This window comes from Enoplosus armatus, chromosome 16 (genome assembly GCF_043641665.1).
Source record: "Enoplosus armatus isolate fEnoArm2 chromosome 16, fEnoArm2.hap1, whole genome shotgun sequence".
NCBI lineage: Eukaryota > Metazoa > Chordata > Actinopteri > Centrarchiformes > Enoplosidae > Enoplosus > Enoplosus armatus.
In genome coordinates, this window is record NC_092195.1 from 5,108,105 (window position 1) to 5,125,513 (window position 17,409).

The following is a 17,409-nucleotide window of genomic DNA, read 5'->3' on the forward strand; positions in this document are numbered from 1 at the left end:
GGGGGGGGGGGGGGGGGGGGGGGCTGTTCCTCCTTTCTTTGCCTTATATGCTTACCCACTCACCTTCAAGTGCCCATCACGTACAGTACACACAGCAGTCTACACGTGGCAGCTTCATAATCTTTTGGCAGGTGCACAACATACTGACCAGCGGTGATGGAAGAAGTATTCAGATCCTTTACTTAAAGTTAATAAAACTATATTCTTACACATTTCTATCAGGACAGCGAACTACTACTATCAAACTGCATCATGTCAAACAGGGGGCAGGTGACACTTTATGCTAGGCCCTGAGCCCGATGTATCAGATCAGATGCTGCTATGCTAATGCGGTGAGAGGGTGGTCAAAGTTGGCCTCCAGCATATGGGTGGTGACAAGGTTAGATTGCGATGGATGTGGCCCAGGCCTTCAAACTCAAAGATGGTGTATGAGGCTGGATCAGCAGCTGCCGTGCATCAATTTAACAACCCCTAACACACACACACACACACACACACACACACACACACACACACACACACACACTCCCACCAATTCTGGGCAACCAGTGGAACCAAAAACATAAATTAGACTGGGGCTCCAGAGAGTGTTCAACCGCAGGTGTTCGCGCACTTAGGCCCGCATACACACACACGAGCTAATGGCGTTGTGTCAAATAAAATGGTGATATTCGCTTTATAATGAATGGGGTAAACAGTGGTGGCAGATGATGACTCAGTAGATTGTCAGAGGAGGCTGATGGAGCCTAATGATGCAAACGCCTCTGTTCTCGGCTCCAGCCTCGGATGGCAGGGAAGGCGCCGGTGTCTGTCTGATGTGACATGGACGTCAAATGTGAAGACAAGGACACGCAGACACACAGCACATACGGAGACACACAGTCACGTCTTTCTATCAGCTCAGCTCTATCCCCTACCCGAGCCTTTACAGTCCCCTTGATCCCTGCTTCTCTCTCACTCTGCACTCGCTGCTGTTTTGTGAATATCTCGATGGAGCAACAATGCAAAATTAATGCCACCATTTCTCCATCCAACTGCTACCGCTGGCAGGTCACATTATGCACAGAATTTATTAGATATGTGAATTAAGAATGACATCGACTGCAGCCACTGTAGATTAATCTCCTTTGGAGCTAAAGCTATGGATTTGTTTGCTTGAATGTTTATTCGGTGCTGAGCCAGTTTTACTGCAGTGCTTGTCTCAGCTAAACAATAACACTGAGCACACACCGGTGAAGTTGTTTGTGTGCATGACATAACCACTGAATACCCTCTTTGACCGCTGCAGAGTCTGTTTACCCATGAGGTTTTGGTGCTGAGTGAAAGCCTGAAACTTCCATCCATGTCACTGTCTGCCGGTGCACTTTATCCTTACGGTGAACGGGGTTTTCTTTATGTACTTGTGTGTGTGTGTGTGTTGATGGCTCGGACACCGTATTTGCCCTTTACGAGTTTCCCTTAATGAATGTTAGCTAACGGAAAAAAGGCCAAGGAGAAGTGGAGCATCACTTACAGGAAGAGTTTGACATTTTCGTAAATATGTTCATTCGCTTTCTTGCAGAGAGTGAAATCAGAAGGTCGATGCCACTCTCATGTTTTTACGGCAAATATGGAGCTGGAGCCAGGACACGGTTAGCCTAGCTTAGCATAGACTGGAAGGGAAATAGCTAGCCTCCTAATACCTCTGAAGCTGCTAGATTAACATGTTGCGCCTCATGTTTGTAATTCATACAGAAACAGAAATGTTAAAGTTTAGACGAGTTACTAATTAATCCTATTTCTCGACAAACTACCACTTTTCTGTTCGCACACCCCAGGTCAGGATGTCTTTAGCTTAGCTTAGCATTAAGACTGGAAACAGGTTGCCTGGCTCTGTCCGAAGGTAACAAGTATACCAACACCTTTAAAGCCGACTATAACATGTTGTGGTTTTAAAGGGGGGGGGGGGGTTACGCGCCATGAGCAGTGACTTTGTCAGAGTCTTGCCGCTATAAAGTTAAGCAGAACACAACCACATAGGCACACCCCCCACAGACATGGATGGCACGTACGCTGCTAGCTCCCTAACATCAGCACGGTCAGTATATTGGCCGCTTGTGACAAAAACATACGGTCAAATTTACGCGAATGACGTGGGGGGAGAAATTGCTTCTCTTTTGTCTTTTGGACAGAGCCAGACGAGTGGCGTCCTCCTGTGTGCAGCCGCTGTCTCCGGGCTGCAGCCTCTCATTTAACGGGCAGATATGAGTGTGTCAATATTCTCATCTAACTCTCTGCGAGAAAGCGAATGAGCTCGTTTTCCAAATAGTCAAACTGTTCCTTTTAATCACACACAGACTTCAGATTTCACATTCACATTCTGCTTTTCTTCCACTCCGCCTCGAGATGAGACACAATACTGCTGGGATGTGTTTTGGGAGGTTATTTGATCTCTGTATATTAAATAGGAAACACAATGCAGGTTTATAGCAAAGGCAGTTTCTATTCACTAGTAATGTTTCTTTAAACAGGTCAGATGAAAGAGCCTGAATTTTAGATAAGTGCCTCATTTTTTTTACAGGTCTTAACCACTGTGGTGTTGGCAAGAAATACACTTCACTTCATTGTATCAATAGAAATATACCAGCACAAAAAGGAAAGCCAGCTAGTTTAAAATGTGAGCATAGAGTTTGCTGTAAATATAACTAATGTTTTGCTGCTTTTATCCATCCTGAATCACTTGACCTTGCTGCCCAAAACTCACTTTGAGTCTTTAGCCCTTATTGCCATTTAGGTGTGTGTGTGTGTGTGTGTGTGTGTGTGTGTGTGTGTGTGTGTGTGTGTGTGTGTGTGTGTGTTTGCCTACAGTATCTGGTCCCCCTCTGACTGAGAGCAGTCTTTTGCCTGGCTGTATCTCACTGTGCATGCTTTCATCAAACTTACATAGAGTGAGACAGAGAGTTGGAGCTCCCTTTGAGGAAAGACTGTTAAATAATGCAGGTGGTTAAGTAAGCTTGTCGGGACGAATTGTAAAAAAGCCTGTGCTTCCCTGAGCCGGAGCCTGTTAGAGAAGCAAAGGGTGGGAGGGGGGCTGCGTGACTTTCAGCCCTCCAGAGTCCTGTTCACACACACGGGTCGAATACAGAACGTGGCAAGGGACATGTGTGTGTGTGTGTGTGTGTGCAGCTGTGATGCCAGATAGGCTCCTCCCCTGCCATCATGTCCTCTCCCTGGTGGTCTATAGACCAGCCTGACACAAAGCTTCCATTGGTTTTTCCTCCGTATAACAACGTCCCTCAGAGTTAATAAAGTTGCATTTATTGACCTATACTGTCACTTAGAATTTAGGACAACGGAGCAGGAAGAGGACGGGCCTATTAGACAGAACTAGACATGTTATAACATCATTGTCTGGCAATGGAGAGTACAAATGACTGCCTTGGTCCAGAGCGGAAGATGTGACCAGCATCAGACACACTCGTCTCAACTGTACTGTGTGGGCTTCATTTGATCGGATAGTACAGGGCTGCCCCCTGCTGCTGGGAAAAACAAACTGCAGCTTTGTCTCTTAAGGACAACATTGTCAGTAGCCAGTACGAATACAGAATTTCATACCCAAGGAGGCACAAAAGTCAGGAATCATACGCCAAGGAGCAAATATACAAATACAGACATTTGTTGCCCATTCAGACACCAGAGATTCACTGTATGTGGAAAACAAGAGCAAACTGAGAATATACACAGTAACCTTATAACTGTGGCCACAGGGTGGAGACAACGGAGACACTCACTGGGACACTGACACAGAGGTCCACACACATCAAACAGCAGGTGGTCCGTCTTTGTGAAACATTTAGAAAGATCAAATGACAGAGGGGCCCACTCCATTTCAATCTGATGCACTGATTCACTTTGACTCCGGACAACCTCAGTTCTTTCAAGTCAAACGAACCATTCCAAAAACAGTCAGGAAACTCTCACCGCAAGGTCCATTTAGTGGCTATTATGGAGCTTTCAATCATATCACATGATATTTTAGCACTTTTGCATTGGCTTCCTCTCATTTAGAATGAAGTTTTATTTTTTATTACTAGTTTTCAAGGCTCTGAATGGTTTAGCACCTCTATACTCCGTCGACTGTTTCTCCCCTCTATACATAGCTGCTGCTTTGGGTCAACAAAGCCTACAGCATTAAACACCAACAAGAAAAAGAAGTATGGAGAGGCAGCCTTTTCTTATTATGGAACACAACTGCCCAAAAAGATTCAATATGCACCTTCTGTACATTCTGTGCCATGCTTATATTCTATTGACATATTCCATTTTCTACTGTTTTATTTTATTCTAATCAGTTTTCTTTATAATGCAGTCTTATGTAAAGCACTTTGAAGTGTGTCTTGTGTATAAAAGGTGTTTTAAAAATCGTTTATTATTAACTTCATTTGTGGTTAGAGTTCGCCAGTTGTCATGGAATTGTAGATTTTCTTACACACTTTAAGGACTTCTCTTCCATGATGGCTTAAAAGCTGAGGTTCAACGTTCATTCTTGACTTGGGAACAGCTACTAAACTGACTGATTTCTTATTCATGAATACATTTTAATTCTGTATAATGCAGGTAGATTACAGTGTACATGAAATGGCCATAATGGAATCTGATAACCTTGAACACATCTGTTACACTGCAGTGACAACGCCTGTAACAACATGTCTTGAACGAGCCCCTGCTACAAAGAGTTCATATAAATACAACTAGATTGATTTTCAGATTCTAAAACAATCAGCAGTTTACATCCAAGGTGATGGAAGGCGGAATTAACTAAATCCACTGACACGTTCATTCATTTTGTTGAGCTTACAGTGTGGCTGATTGTCCTGCTGTTAATAAGGTCTGCTGATACAGTCTGTACATCGGTCTGAATTTAATTCTATTAAATCCTACTCTTCATCCATAAAAAAATAATTATACAACTATAAATTATAACTAAACACATAAACAAAACACTGATTATGATGCCAAAACTAGTGAAACAGAAACATTTAAGCAAACAAAGGACATGCTGACATAAGAGGACTTGGTGGAAGGATGTTTGCAGTGTAATAACAGGAGGATGTAGGAACTTTAAAGGATGATATTATTGCTTTGGTGTGTTTCCACAAAGAAGGGAAGAACCGTCCATGTGAAGAGTGCAACAACAAGGTGAAGAGGCCAAACGTTATCTCACTGTTCTGCACTTATTCCCTTATGGACTTCCTGTAGCCTCATCTTTAATACGCAGCGATGCCTTGTTAATTCAAAAGGAAGACATGAAGACACCCCTCCTCCCCTTAGCTGCTGCCTCTCGCTCACTCTCTCTCTGCTGTGTTGTGGTGGTCAGAAGCCGAAGATATCGTCCCCAAACGGGCTGAAACCGTTGGGAGTGTTTCCGTTGGCGCTGTCCCAGTCGGGTTCAGTGAGCCAGTCTTGGGGCGTCACCCCAATGTCCAGGACCTGGGGGTTAGTACGCGACACTGCCAGGCTGAGAGGACAGAGGAGAGAAAGATGAATTGGGAAGAAAAAAAAAAAAAAAATCACTCAAAAAGAGCTCTCCTCCAGTTTCAAAACTGTTAAACCTTTAGAAAGGATTCGGCTGGCGTTATTCTATTTCTTTCTATATGTCACCAAAATCCAATTGATAGATCAGAACCAACAAAACCCCGTCTGTGGCACCCTTTGGAGTAAAAGATGAAAAATGATACATTTGAGTAAAAAAGAAAAATGTACACGTCACAAGCGCAAATTTGCATGTACAGGGCAATGCCAGGGATTTGCTGAAGACAATGTGCTAGACAAGGATGCACATCTTGTAAGAGGTTGATGGCTTTGAACCATAGTGAACCTGTACAAGAGGAAGGAGTAGTAGGATCAATATATTGTAGGTTTTACTCTTTTTCTGGGATTTGTTGAACATAAGAAAAACATAGAATATCACCAGCCATATCCTTTCAGACAGCAGAATGAATAAAGCTATGACATAATCAAGGATTAAAACTGGCCTAAATGGTGTAATGATGAAAATGTGCGACACAGAACAATAGCATCTTCTTTCCCCTCTTCTTCTTCTTCTTCTTCTTCTTCACTGGACTTCAGGCCTAATGTCACTTAGCCAGAACAGCTGTTGCTCCTCCCTTTACAGTTTGGGTCAAACAGTGATTGTAATGTTGCCTCCACATCAGCTCAGCCTCCCCGACATGTTTGTAAAACTGAAGTCTAATCAAGATCCCTCAGTTTGGCTGCAAACTGCCTTTTGTCTCTGGGATAATAATACATCCAAAGTTCGGGTGGAGGTCAACAGGTTTACTTCACGACATTGAGTGCACTCCAGCCATGGGATAAATTCAGTTCGATCTGTCGCTGGGTTCAAGTGACCCACTGCTCCACTTTCACAGCAGCAGCCACAAACAGGGTAACTGAACAACAAAGGGCTCGGTGTGTGGTGGAGACACATTATTCCCACTGATTCAGACAAAGAGACTAAAGAAAAGAAGCAATTTTTGGTGAGGATGCGATGGGTAGAGACGATGGCATTTTTCACTTTGACTGAAACTCAATACTTTGAATCAGTTTTCTTTTATGAACCCAGTCGACAATTTTTCCATCTGGGAGGAAATGAAGGACACAGGAAGCTATTTCTAACAGCACTGACCTCAGAACAGTGGTGATGGGTTTGGCGGTGATTGAATGGAATGGATTAAGGTTAGGTTAGTAATTAGGACTACTACACTAAAGTAAGGCTTGTAACAGCTGACAGCGGTACTCAAACTTTACCTGGAAATGAACCATAGCTATCCAGAGCACAGCTGGAGACACAAACACACAATAGATTGAGGACAGTTTAAAATTTAGCCATCTAGTCATTTCTCATCGATTGTATAATTTCTATTGGGATCATCCCTTCATTTCCTCACTTTCTACATAATCACAGACAGGAGGATTTGTATTCTGCAGTACATGGAAATCATCAGTAAGTGGCGCTGTAAAGCCAAGCAGCAGGAGAAACAACTACAGTACACTGAAGGATCTGACAAGGCACAGCTTGGTGAGGGGGCGTTTTATTTTACCAAGCAGCAGAGAGAAGCAACTAGAATCCATTTACTTAATAATACATCTATTAAGACAAATCTCTCACCTGGAGAAGGCTTCATCCAAACCATCCTCTATTTCCTGGAAGAAGAAGAATGTTGGCTTAATGTTCACCCAGTGAATTATATATAAACATGTGTGGTGATGGCGTTTGCATATAAATACATGTAAGACTTTATGTAAGGCCTATTCAAGACTAGGTCTAAGAAATGTTATTTTCAACTACATTTAAAAAGTGTTGAAGCCTTTTGACTTTTCCAGGATCTGCAGGCCCGAATCAATTTGAAACACAGAGAACTTGAGTCACACGGGATCCAAATTGAAAATCGAAAATAGATAAAGACAAGTTTAAAGAAGGTGGAGGGGAGATGGGTGCAACACAGAGCCGGGGCCAGAGGGGAAGAGGAGGGTCTTACCCAGGCAGGGTTGTTATTGGTCTCAGAGGGCCTGTGGTTATCCAGCTGATCCTCCTCTACATTTCCATTGGTCTCCACCACCACTTTCACGCTGTCCTCAAAGTCCAACAGGTTGTCTGTGGCAACATCTGCTTTGAGAAGGAAGGACGACCCGTGAGTGTTGTAATACACACAGGAAATCATTTTACTGAATGTACAATGTCATGTTAAAGAGACAACAAGTCTACAGCCAGCTAGCCGTCCTGTAATGCTGTAACACTCACTACACAACAGAATACTTGTTTTGCTTCACTTGTGGTGGGAAAGAAAATGTTTTTAACAGTGGCACCAGACGCCTTGACCTAAATCAAAAAGGCTAAGCCTTATCCTTTATTTTTTTAGCAGAGGGGGGAGAAAATAATAGTTTGATAATATTTAATTTTATATTCTAATTTAGCTATTATTCTATTCTTTCTTTTGCGCAGCCATAGGGTTACAGGTATAGGTGGCAGGTGGCCATTAGCTTTGGGTCTGTATTTGTTGTTTGTTATTCAGTTATTATGTCCCGTATGTTGCTGTGTCCCCACCAAAGTGAGATATGAAAATGAAACAAAAAAAAAAAACTATCTAAGAACCCAACTTTCACCGCTCAGCTGCACGTGAATGCTAACAATAGCATGGTAATTAAATAAATGAAAAAAAAAAGTTTTCTGTGCGTTTTTGTTTTTTTTTTACCGTTCCCTTTCAGGCTCCCCAAGCTGTTAGACCTCTCTGAATGGGAACTACTGCTGGCCTCACCCGCTGAACCAGACTTTGCTCTTTTCCCTTTCTCTAGAATAGAAACGAGATGAACATCGACACAACACAAGCAGGTCAAAACTTGATGACTACAACCTCACAGCAGATATCAACGTCCTTGGAGCACCAAGGCTGATTCAGTACAAACAGGAGTCTCAGCCGCTGATAAAAACAACTCCTCCATGGACAGTGCTCGTGTGTGTGTGAGTGCGTGTGTGTGCGAGCCTACCTTCTTTGGCCACTTGCCAGAGTTCAAAAGCTACTGTGAAGGCCTGGGCCACTGTCAAAGCCACTGCCTGAGCCTGGAGAACAGGAGAAAGGTGCACTTAGTTACAGACCACGTTTGAAAAACAGAGCGACGCTCAGTTAAGAATGTGGAGACATTTGATTATGTGAACTGTTGTGATAATAATGCATAATGGACACATGTTGATAAAGAATAAAGAGGATTTAGTCAGAAACTAGACTAGACCTGGGGCTACTTACACAGGTGGAGACTGTATTTTAAACACAAAGCAGATATATCTAACAGAGTGTCAGTGCTGGGACTGAAGAGCTGCTATAGCAGAGGACAGACAGAGGTCATCACCACCATCTCCATAACCACGAGAAGAGAGAAGTATTAAGGAAGTAGGGTATTATCATGTTATCCTGGGAGAGAAGGGGATGAGTGTGGAAGCTGGTAAGATGAGAGGAAAAGTGCCCTTCTGTTTTTCAACGCACAGGAAGATGACAGGCGGCTCGAGGAGCGAGACTTCTAGGGTTTCCTCTTGAGAATGGAGGGCGAGTTACAGGATAAATGATGTCTATTCCACTCGCCGTGAATCAAAAAGCAATAGGATGAATGAAAAGCACTTGGCACATGCTGGGTTTCATAGGCGCAAACATATCATGGCTTTTTAATGGACTAAGAGGTCAGGTGAGTGAAACTAAAGATAGATTAGATAATCTACCCAACCATAAAGAGAGGTTTACGCCCCCTCAAACCGCAATAGAAAGAAAGGTACACTTAACTCTTGGATTTGAATTGATCTTCATCTTAAATTAAACATAAAAACACTGTTACTGTGGTCAACTCACCACTTTCCTCTTGGAGCAGAGGTAGGCGTGGCACTCCAGGGTCCCATTGAGGGTGTTTTGAGCGATATAAGCAAACACTTTATCATGCAGTTTGTCCACTGTGCAGTAGGATATTCTGCAGGCCAGAGGTGACAGGTTAGAAAAACAGCCTACTAAGAGGTCAAGGACAGTTCACAGGGTGAGCCTGGTAATTATTATAAGGTGATGAACGTCTATCTTGCAGCTCAGAAGTGCAACAACACCGTTAATTGGACATGTATCTGTGAAACCTGTGCTGCTCTGCACATACCTGTATATGGAGACATTTTCTAGGAGTTTATTGGTCAAGCTGTCGTGCAGGACGATGCCCTGAGGGGAAACCTTGAGAGTGACCTTCTGAGGCTTCTTCCCACTGGCTTTAGCCTGTTACAGAAACAATGATCAAAAGAGAGGTTTGTTTAATGGCATGCAAGTATATGAATTATGGGGTCAGGTACATACAGTGGCTTTAAAACCATTTTGATGACTTCTTTAATAATCAACCAACCCTTACACTGATAAACTGCCAAACTGGCTAAAACATCATATTTTAGTGATATGAGAGTTTAGAGCGTTTCCATAGACCTGTTTTAATGCACATTTTCAATTTGCACATAAAAAATACTGAGTGGAAATGTAGAAAATAAAAACCTGTAAAAAGGTTTTGTGATATTTACATTTTTCCACTTGGCTGAGGTGGTTGCTGTATCGATAAAAGCGAACTGTGACAGACTGCGAATAAACCATGACATATAGGAAGCGTGCGACTTTCTGCTCCACTGCAGAGACGAGCAATTGCAGCTGTGTGCAGCGATGACAAGACTCTTTTAGCTCTTTTAATAACATCATCTGGTTGAGTCCTCTTCTCCTGCCATGGTTCAATGGCACCCGATTATAGAACTAGAGCCACCAACTGTTGATCAATGTGCCCAACTCTTAAGATTCACACAAACGGATGGAAACGTGCATTAATTCACATTTTCTTTTGCCAAATTTTCTAGATTCTTGTTAAAATGTGTGTGAATTTTGATGGAAACTTGACAAATGTGACGATGTCAGTGGAAAACTATGTAACCCCAATTTAGAGGTTTTACTTTTCAAAAAAAAAAAAAAGACATGATCCTTCATGAGTTGGGAAATTCTACAAGCCTTTAGCTTATTTAACATCTGAAAACCCACTGGATGAGTGGGCAAGAAATCAAAGCATGTTTAGAACTTTTTTAAATATAAAATTAGATGCAAAGAGCAGCAATCCTGTTGACATTGCCGTCGTTACACTAGCTCTCACCGTGGCCACAATCCTCTTCACTGCAGCAGCTGACAGCTCCTCTCCCTTGGGCTGGTCCACTAGTGTCATGCCCAGGTGGCGAAGGTTAAAGGTCATGCCCTCTAAGATGGTCTCCCGTGTGTCGGTCCAGTTCTCCGGAAGCTCTACACCGAAAAACACATTTTCAGCTTCTTGGTTCTTGTTGTACCCACTCATCACTCAAAACATCAAAGATTTGTTGGTTACAGCTTCACAGACGCTATGACTTGCCTGCTTTCCCCCGTCCGTTTCATATTGCAAAATAAATAACATTAGTCGCGAGAACATTCAAAGAGCTCGAGAAAAACACAAATCAGAGGAAATGTAAACAGCCTATGTTGAACTTAAAGTTGAGCCATTTCATCTGCTCTCTCCCTGAAGTGGAAAGGCAAAACAGGGTATCTAGGTCAGAGGTACTGTCAATGTAAAGTAAACATTTCAACTCCAAAACAACTTATAGGGACTGACAACAAAAAGCAAAGAATTTGGAGCAAGTATACATGGACTCTGACATACTGTGATAAGGGGAAAGAGTGGTTTTCCTTTCTGAAAGTAACACATCCCTCCCAAACTAGGCCACAGATGTCTCTCTCAGAGGCGCTTTACTGTCTCGACTTCTGTGTTCACTTTCAAAGAGTTAAAAGGTTAGCACACTGATCTGTTCGCTGAAAAAGAATGGAGGAGTGTAAAAACTGTAACTGCTGAAGGAACAGCTGCTATCTCCATGTGGTTTCTTATCAGTTTTTGTGCGATGCCGGCTGGCCATGAACCTCTGGCTGTGTTTACACAGATTTCCTCTGAGAAAGAAAAGGAGGGGAGAGGGGTGAGGGAGGGCAAGAGCAGGAAAACATCACCATTACCTAGAAATTCATCCTCCTAGCATTTACCTCCTCTGGGATGTAGTGCATACCACACACTCATGCAGACACATGTTCACACACACACACACACACACACACTATAACTGAAGGAGGACTGCAGCTGGAAGACGATTCTTTTAAAAGGGCCAGAATTTGTTACACTGACATGACAATTTTCACAATTTTAGCATGCTAACATGAATGTGAACCTCATGATGGCGCTGGAGAGATATCAGGGGATCACTAAAGTCACTGTGGTTTATCATCTGGGGACCATGAACGCCAGTACAAAATTTCATGACAATCAGTTTGGACCAAAGTGGTGACCCAACCAATCAACCAACCAACACTGACAACATTGGAAGGATAGCACTGAATGGTCGATGGCAATGTTTTCAGGTTTGTCTATCGATAAAAACAGCGCAGGAACCAGGCACCGCTCAGCCAGAGAATATGGGGGGCTTTGTGGTCCGAGGTCAGCAACAGCGGCACCTGAAAGGAAACAGCTGTGTGCACGTATGAACTGAGACCAAGTAAAACCAGCTGACCCTGCTGCAAATACAAGTCGACCTCACCATCTGTTCGTGTTAAGAGATTATTTACTGGGTGGGAAAAAAAAAAAAGTTTTCTGATGGCAGGGCAAGTGGATGTGTCTTAGGTGACAGAGGGAGACAATGACAGAAAGAAGTTAGAATACCCCAGTCCTCAGTTCCCCGGTCATCTATCAAATCCAACACTAATGGATCAGTATCCATTTCATGAATCAAAGTGCAAAAAAAAGCCTTTGTTGAGCACCGTGACAACAAACGTGCTGATCCAAAAGGGTCTAACTGACAGGCAATTCACGTCCCGGCTGATTTGTGTGTCTACACCAAACACTGAATCGCTGTGGAAACCACCAACTGTGGCCCTACAACTTAGGACCCCTCCAGGACTCACAGCCAATAACCTTTTAAAAAAAAAAAAAAAAAAAAAAAAAAAACCCCACAACAACAAAAAAAAAAACAACTTCTGCCATTTAACTTTTCTTTTATCTCCACCGGTCTACATCCACACAGCTCCAGTCATCATAGCTGATGTCAGGGTTTCTACAGATGCAGAAACATTATGAAGACATTAGTGATAACGTGTTGGTCTGGAAGTTAAATAAGTTAAACAAACATTTTAGAGGCGTTTAGTCTCAAGTTCACTTATCAGGCTGTAGAGCTGGCAGGCCAAATAAACAGAGCAGAATTCAAAGAAGACTATCTTCCATAACTGTTACAATGCAAAACAGACAGATCTTACCCAGTCATCTGACTGAGGAGTAACAACAGGGGAAAATCTGTCAAGTCAGGAGGTTACTTGCATTCGCATTGCTGCTGGAGAGTTTAATTTTACAAAAACAAATGAAACCAAATGTGAGGACTTATTCCTCCAAATGGCAGAGTTTGTTCAACTTTTTTTTTTGCTTTGATGAAAAAAACATGTCGATGAAACATCATCACCGTCACTTCTGCCAGTCAAACCACAAAAACACAAACTGTTTAAGTTTCTCTCACATTATGGCAGCTGCAGAGCCAGCGTGTTTGTTTCTGTGTCTGTAGTCAGTGTAAGACAATCTGGGAGCCTGCCTTGCTGTTTCCGAGTGTGACTGGTGGCCTTCCATCACTTCTAATAAAAAAAAAAAAAAAATCAGGTTTCCATCCTCTAACCTGGTGAGTTTAAATCTAGCCTATCACATCAGGTACCACCTATATTCAACTGGCAAGCGTTAAAAAATAGCATCTTGCCTGCAGAGTATCTGACTGATAGCAGTGCGTTACTGCAACATGCCAGGAGTTGATTGAACACTCATCAGCAGGCAAAAGGGGAAAAGCCTCATCCGTAAGCAGAAGAGCTAACTGGAGAGCAAGTGCCGCGCTTTGGAGAAATAACTACTTCATAGCGGGGTAGAAATATTCCCATCATGGCGGTGATTTGCCACACTGAGCGTCGCTGTGTGTTGGCATAGTCACATGCTTCCATTCGAAGGAGGTCCCTAGAAAAAGGCTCTTTGCTGCGGTGAAGCACCCTCTGTCTGATCCTTGACACTGGCAGGGTGCCGCTGTGGGTCGTCTAGGGCGACCAAGCCCAGGCAATATGAGCAGAGCAGTGGATAAGGAGCGGGGAGGCCTTTGCTATTTAAAAATGGGGCTGTCTCCATGAGGTTGAATAGGTTTCTCCTCAATGCAAACTCTCTCACAGTGCGCAGATATGTTAAGATGAATAAGTAAACCCATAGAGCCCCATTAATGGCAATATCTGCGTGAAATGCTGGTCCTCGGGTACTATAGCCCTGCTGGTTTTCTGTCCCGTCAGTTAGCTGCATTCATCTTATATTCCAAGTGTAAGTAAGACCCCGAATAGAAAATGTAGGCGGATCCCGAGTTTGTCCCGTAGGCCAGAGTCAGACTTGGAAGTCTGGCAGGGGCGATATGGGTCAGCGGTGGTGAAGAATGTGTGCCCTGCAGCCCAGAGAAGACCTGGTAATCTATGCTACAATACACTACTTCTGTAACAAGTGGGTCACTAGCTGCGTTTACAGGAAGCTTCTAATTCTACTAGTAATCAGCCCAATTAAAGTAAACATGACTCATGCAAACACCTGAGTCTGGTTTACATAAAAGGGGTTAACATTTAGCATTTAAATGCACAGTTAGAACAGGATCCTCACCTGTTTCAGACGCCTTGCAGTCTGTTCAATAAATACAGCAGTAGTGATGGTGCAAAGTGCTCCACACAGGTTGTGCATGTCGGAAATGTACTTTCTGATTGTTTACTGTGGTGCATTTAAAACAGGACACATTATAAAGACGTCTGTAAATACAGTATATTCCAGGGAATTGTCGGTTAGATTACATTTAGAAAGAAAAAGGTTGGCCCATGTAACCACAGGCACTGATAGCTGTGCAGAGGTAACTACATTAACATCTGACCCTCATCCATTAACACAGAAATGTGCTGGCAAGATATCTGTCTGCGTGTAAGAGTGGATCTCAAATTCCTGAGGCACTGCCATTTTTCCAGGTGAGCTACTGCGGTTACATGTAGTAATGGGGGATATTTCTGTAATCTGCCATGTAATTTTCTAATGATCATATATGCTTTATAATGGCCTTTCTGATGGAATTTAAAATCAGCTTGAACTCGAGCCAACAGGGGCCGTGCACTGACTGACTCGCAACATTCCTGGCTTGTCCTCATGGTTACAGGAAGGGGAGCTTTTAGGCAGCCTAAGCCACTCAGTCATTCCCCCTCAGAACTTTACAGCCAGGATCAAGTGAGATTTAGCGTACAAAGTGGCCCTGGAGTCCTACAATGGGCACCAGAGTGCCTTAAAAGAGTTTTGTGTCAATGTTGCAGTGTGGGCAAGCTCCTGACCTGTTGAAGGGCCCTTGAGCAAGACATAAAATCACTGCAAGTTCTAGCACTGACCCTGACCTCTGCATTTCCTCTAGTAGTCTGGGTGGGAAGAGGAGGGTGTCCTGGGAGATTGGGATTATCCACAAATCCAAAATACTGCTGTAGTAAGTAAAATCACAAGGCAATAAGGTCAAATATTGTACACGCCACACAAGTAAAACCTTTTGAAAATATTATTCTTATAGCCTTAAAATCTTTCCTTAAACCATGTGAATAAAGTTAACCATTGAGAGGGAGAACATTGCGAAAATGTCCAAAATATCATGATATTTAGATATTTCCTTAATGAAGTGTCATTTTTTTTGCTGTGGTCTATTCTGCCTAGTTTCAAAATAACATTTATTTCCGGAAGATTCCTGAAACAGGACGGACCGCATTGCAAACAGGCTTACCCAACCTTCATAGGATAACAAAGTAACGTATTTTTGCCCAAAACAGAACCATATACACGAAGAAAATTGCTTCTTAAAAGTAGCTATTTTTGTAGTGCACTTTGGTCCTTCTGTCAAACAAAATGAGACGCGCTTTGGTGCGTGCCAAAAAGATGTCAAACTCCATCTCTGTAACTTTGTTGCGAAAGCTCATCACCGACAACGTAATAACATTTTGGCATGTTTCCGGTTTGCAACTAAACGCTAAACTTTAGTGAAGTTAGCTGACAAATGTAATGTTGACTGTCGGTCATGGTGGTAATCACGGTAAAACGGGCACAGCGGTAAGCAAAAGTCAACTTCGGCACGGTGAAACTGGAACAGTTAAAAACCTTATTTCTACGTTTTTTTCTCTCAAGCTGACCATAATTTCTTACTTCTGTGTCTGCCGGTAGTCCAGGACTGCTTCGCCATACTCGGGCTCCGGATAATAGCTCTCCCAGCCGACTTTAGGGCATCCATGTCGGTGTTTTAAAACGCAGGGAGTCTGTGAAGTTTGCTGGTGAGTCGTCAGGAGATGTTGTTGACCAGACTGCTGATGGGGAGGATGGACTTGTGCTGCCTTCCAGTGCTGTCAGAAATACCGCTATTTACGAGGTCAGCGCACGTGAACGAGCCCAACAGAGAGGTAATGCTGCATTTTGGGTCAAATGGGACATTAGAGATCGTTAAAGTTCAGGCGGCAAATACACACAAGGAAATACCAGGACACATACATTTTCATTATGTTATTCAGTTATTTCCTATTCGTGTGAATGTTTTTTAATCAGAGCTGGACTTTTTCAAATGATGTTGTGTAGTGTATTAAAGTAATTTACTCTTTGTTGTGGAAGAACACTGCTCAGACAGTAGTCAGCCAAATCTAGAAAACTTATATCATATTTATCCTTATGGCTATTATTTCATTACACATGAATGCAGTATAGTTGTTGAGATGTGACATGCAGGTAGTGGTAGTCATGGAAGCTCTATCGCAAACTTAAAGGGCATTTTCTGATTTTAATTTATATTAATATGTTTCTATTTTCTCTCTTTAAGTTTCACATGCCATGCAGTTTTGCGAATAGGCCTTGCGTTATCTTCCTGGAACTGGGCAGCTTAACAGCCGAAAATATTTACCCAACATTAATGTCAGCGCATTACGACACGCAGACACTGACACATACACATGCTTAAAACCAGTGTGACGAAGCAGCTCTGTGGCCTCAGGACTTCTGTAACAAGGCTTGTGTGGTTGTTTTGTGTTCCCTAAAGCAACTGAAAGCAACTTGTCCATGTATTTCTTACTAAGAAATATAGGAGAACCTGAAGGCAGCACCACAAACCACAGGGCAACCACATTTTTTTCTGACTGCATCCAGCAACAAGGTTTGAGACAGAGGATGTCAACAATACTCATCTAGCTGGCTTGCAACTACTGAACTGAGAGAAGTTTGTTTGCCTATAAATGTAAATTTCTACTCTCATGCAGTTCTTTTAATTTCTCCCCTGGCACTAAGTTTCTTTGTTTTGACATCCCAAACATTATGGACCACACTGTCACCCTCTCCTGGTTGATTCTGGGTAAAAAAGTTTGGCCTCCTGCTGGTGTTGTAAAAAAGAAAACTAGACACACAGATCATGACACTGACACAGAGTGAACAACTTGCATTGCCACCAGCAAGACTTTCTTTAATAGTGATGGCCAAAGTGAAAAGTGTGACACAGCCACCCTCACTCTGGGTAAAGAAATTAAACATGGTGGAACAATGAAAAGAGAAAACAAAGCACTTTAAAAAACAAAACAAAACCTTCTCTTCCTTCTACACAAACTTATAAAAGCAACTTGAGAACTGAATTCACAACACCAGAGCGATCCACAAAAAAAACCCAACCTTTTTTTCCCCAGGTAGGCAACATGACATCACAACATGGTCAAATGGTTCAGGGGTAACCTTTTCCCAACACAACACATTCACAGAATCCTTCCTGGTAGA

The 17,409-nt window shown here is 42.7% G+C and overlaps 1 protein-coding gene across 2 annotated transcripts; it reads right to left on the reverse strand.

Moving 5' to 3' along the window:
* Positions 1-4,556: 4,556 nt before the first annotated feature.
* Positions 4,557-15,895, reverse strand: ldlrap1a (low density lipoprotein receptor adaptor protein 1a). 2 transcript variants are annotated; one of them, XM_070921545.1, is made up of 9 exons: positions 15,811-15,895; positions 10,681-10,823; positions 9,664-9,776; positions 9,375-9,489; positions 8,524-8,596; positions 8,232-8,327; positions 7,518-7,645; positions 7,148-7,182; positions 4,557-5,497 (listed from the first exon to the last, which is right to left on the reverse strand). In XM_070921545.1, exons 1-9 carry the CDS (start codon positions 15,893-15,895, stop codon positions 5,353-5,355), a joined length of 933 nt encoding a protein of 310 aa, XP_070777646.1. In that variant the 3' UTR covers positions 4,557-5,352. The 2 variants fall into 2 exon arrangements, with proteins under 2 accessions (XP_070777646.1, XP_070777647.1); XM_070921546.1 differs by lacking the exon at positions 8,232-8,327.
* Positions 15,896-17,409: the final 1,514 nt, after the last annotated feature.

Coding starts and splice junctions, on each gene's coding strand:
- ldlrap1a (XM_070921545.1), bottom strand. CDS start 15,895: ATGGATGCCCTAAAGTCGGCTGGGAGAGCTATTATCCGGAGCCCGAGT. Junction 9,777..10,680: donor TGAAGAGGATTGTGGCCACG/GTGAGAGCTAGT, acceptor TTTCTGTAACAG/GCTAAAGCCAGTGGGAAGAA. Junction 5,498..7,147: donor TTGGATGAAGCCTTCTCCAG/GTGAGAGATTTG, acceptor CTGTCCTCTCAG/CCTGGCAGTGTCGCGTACTA.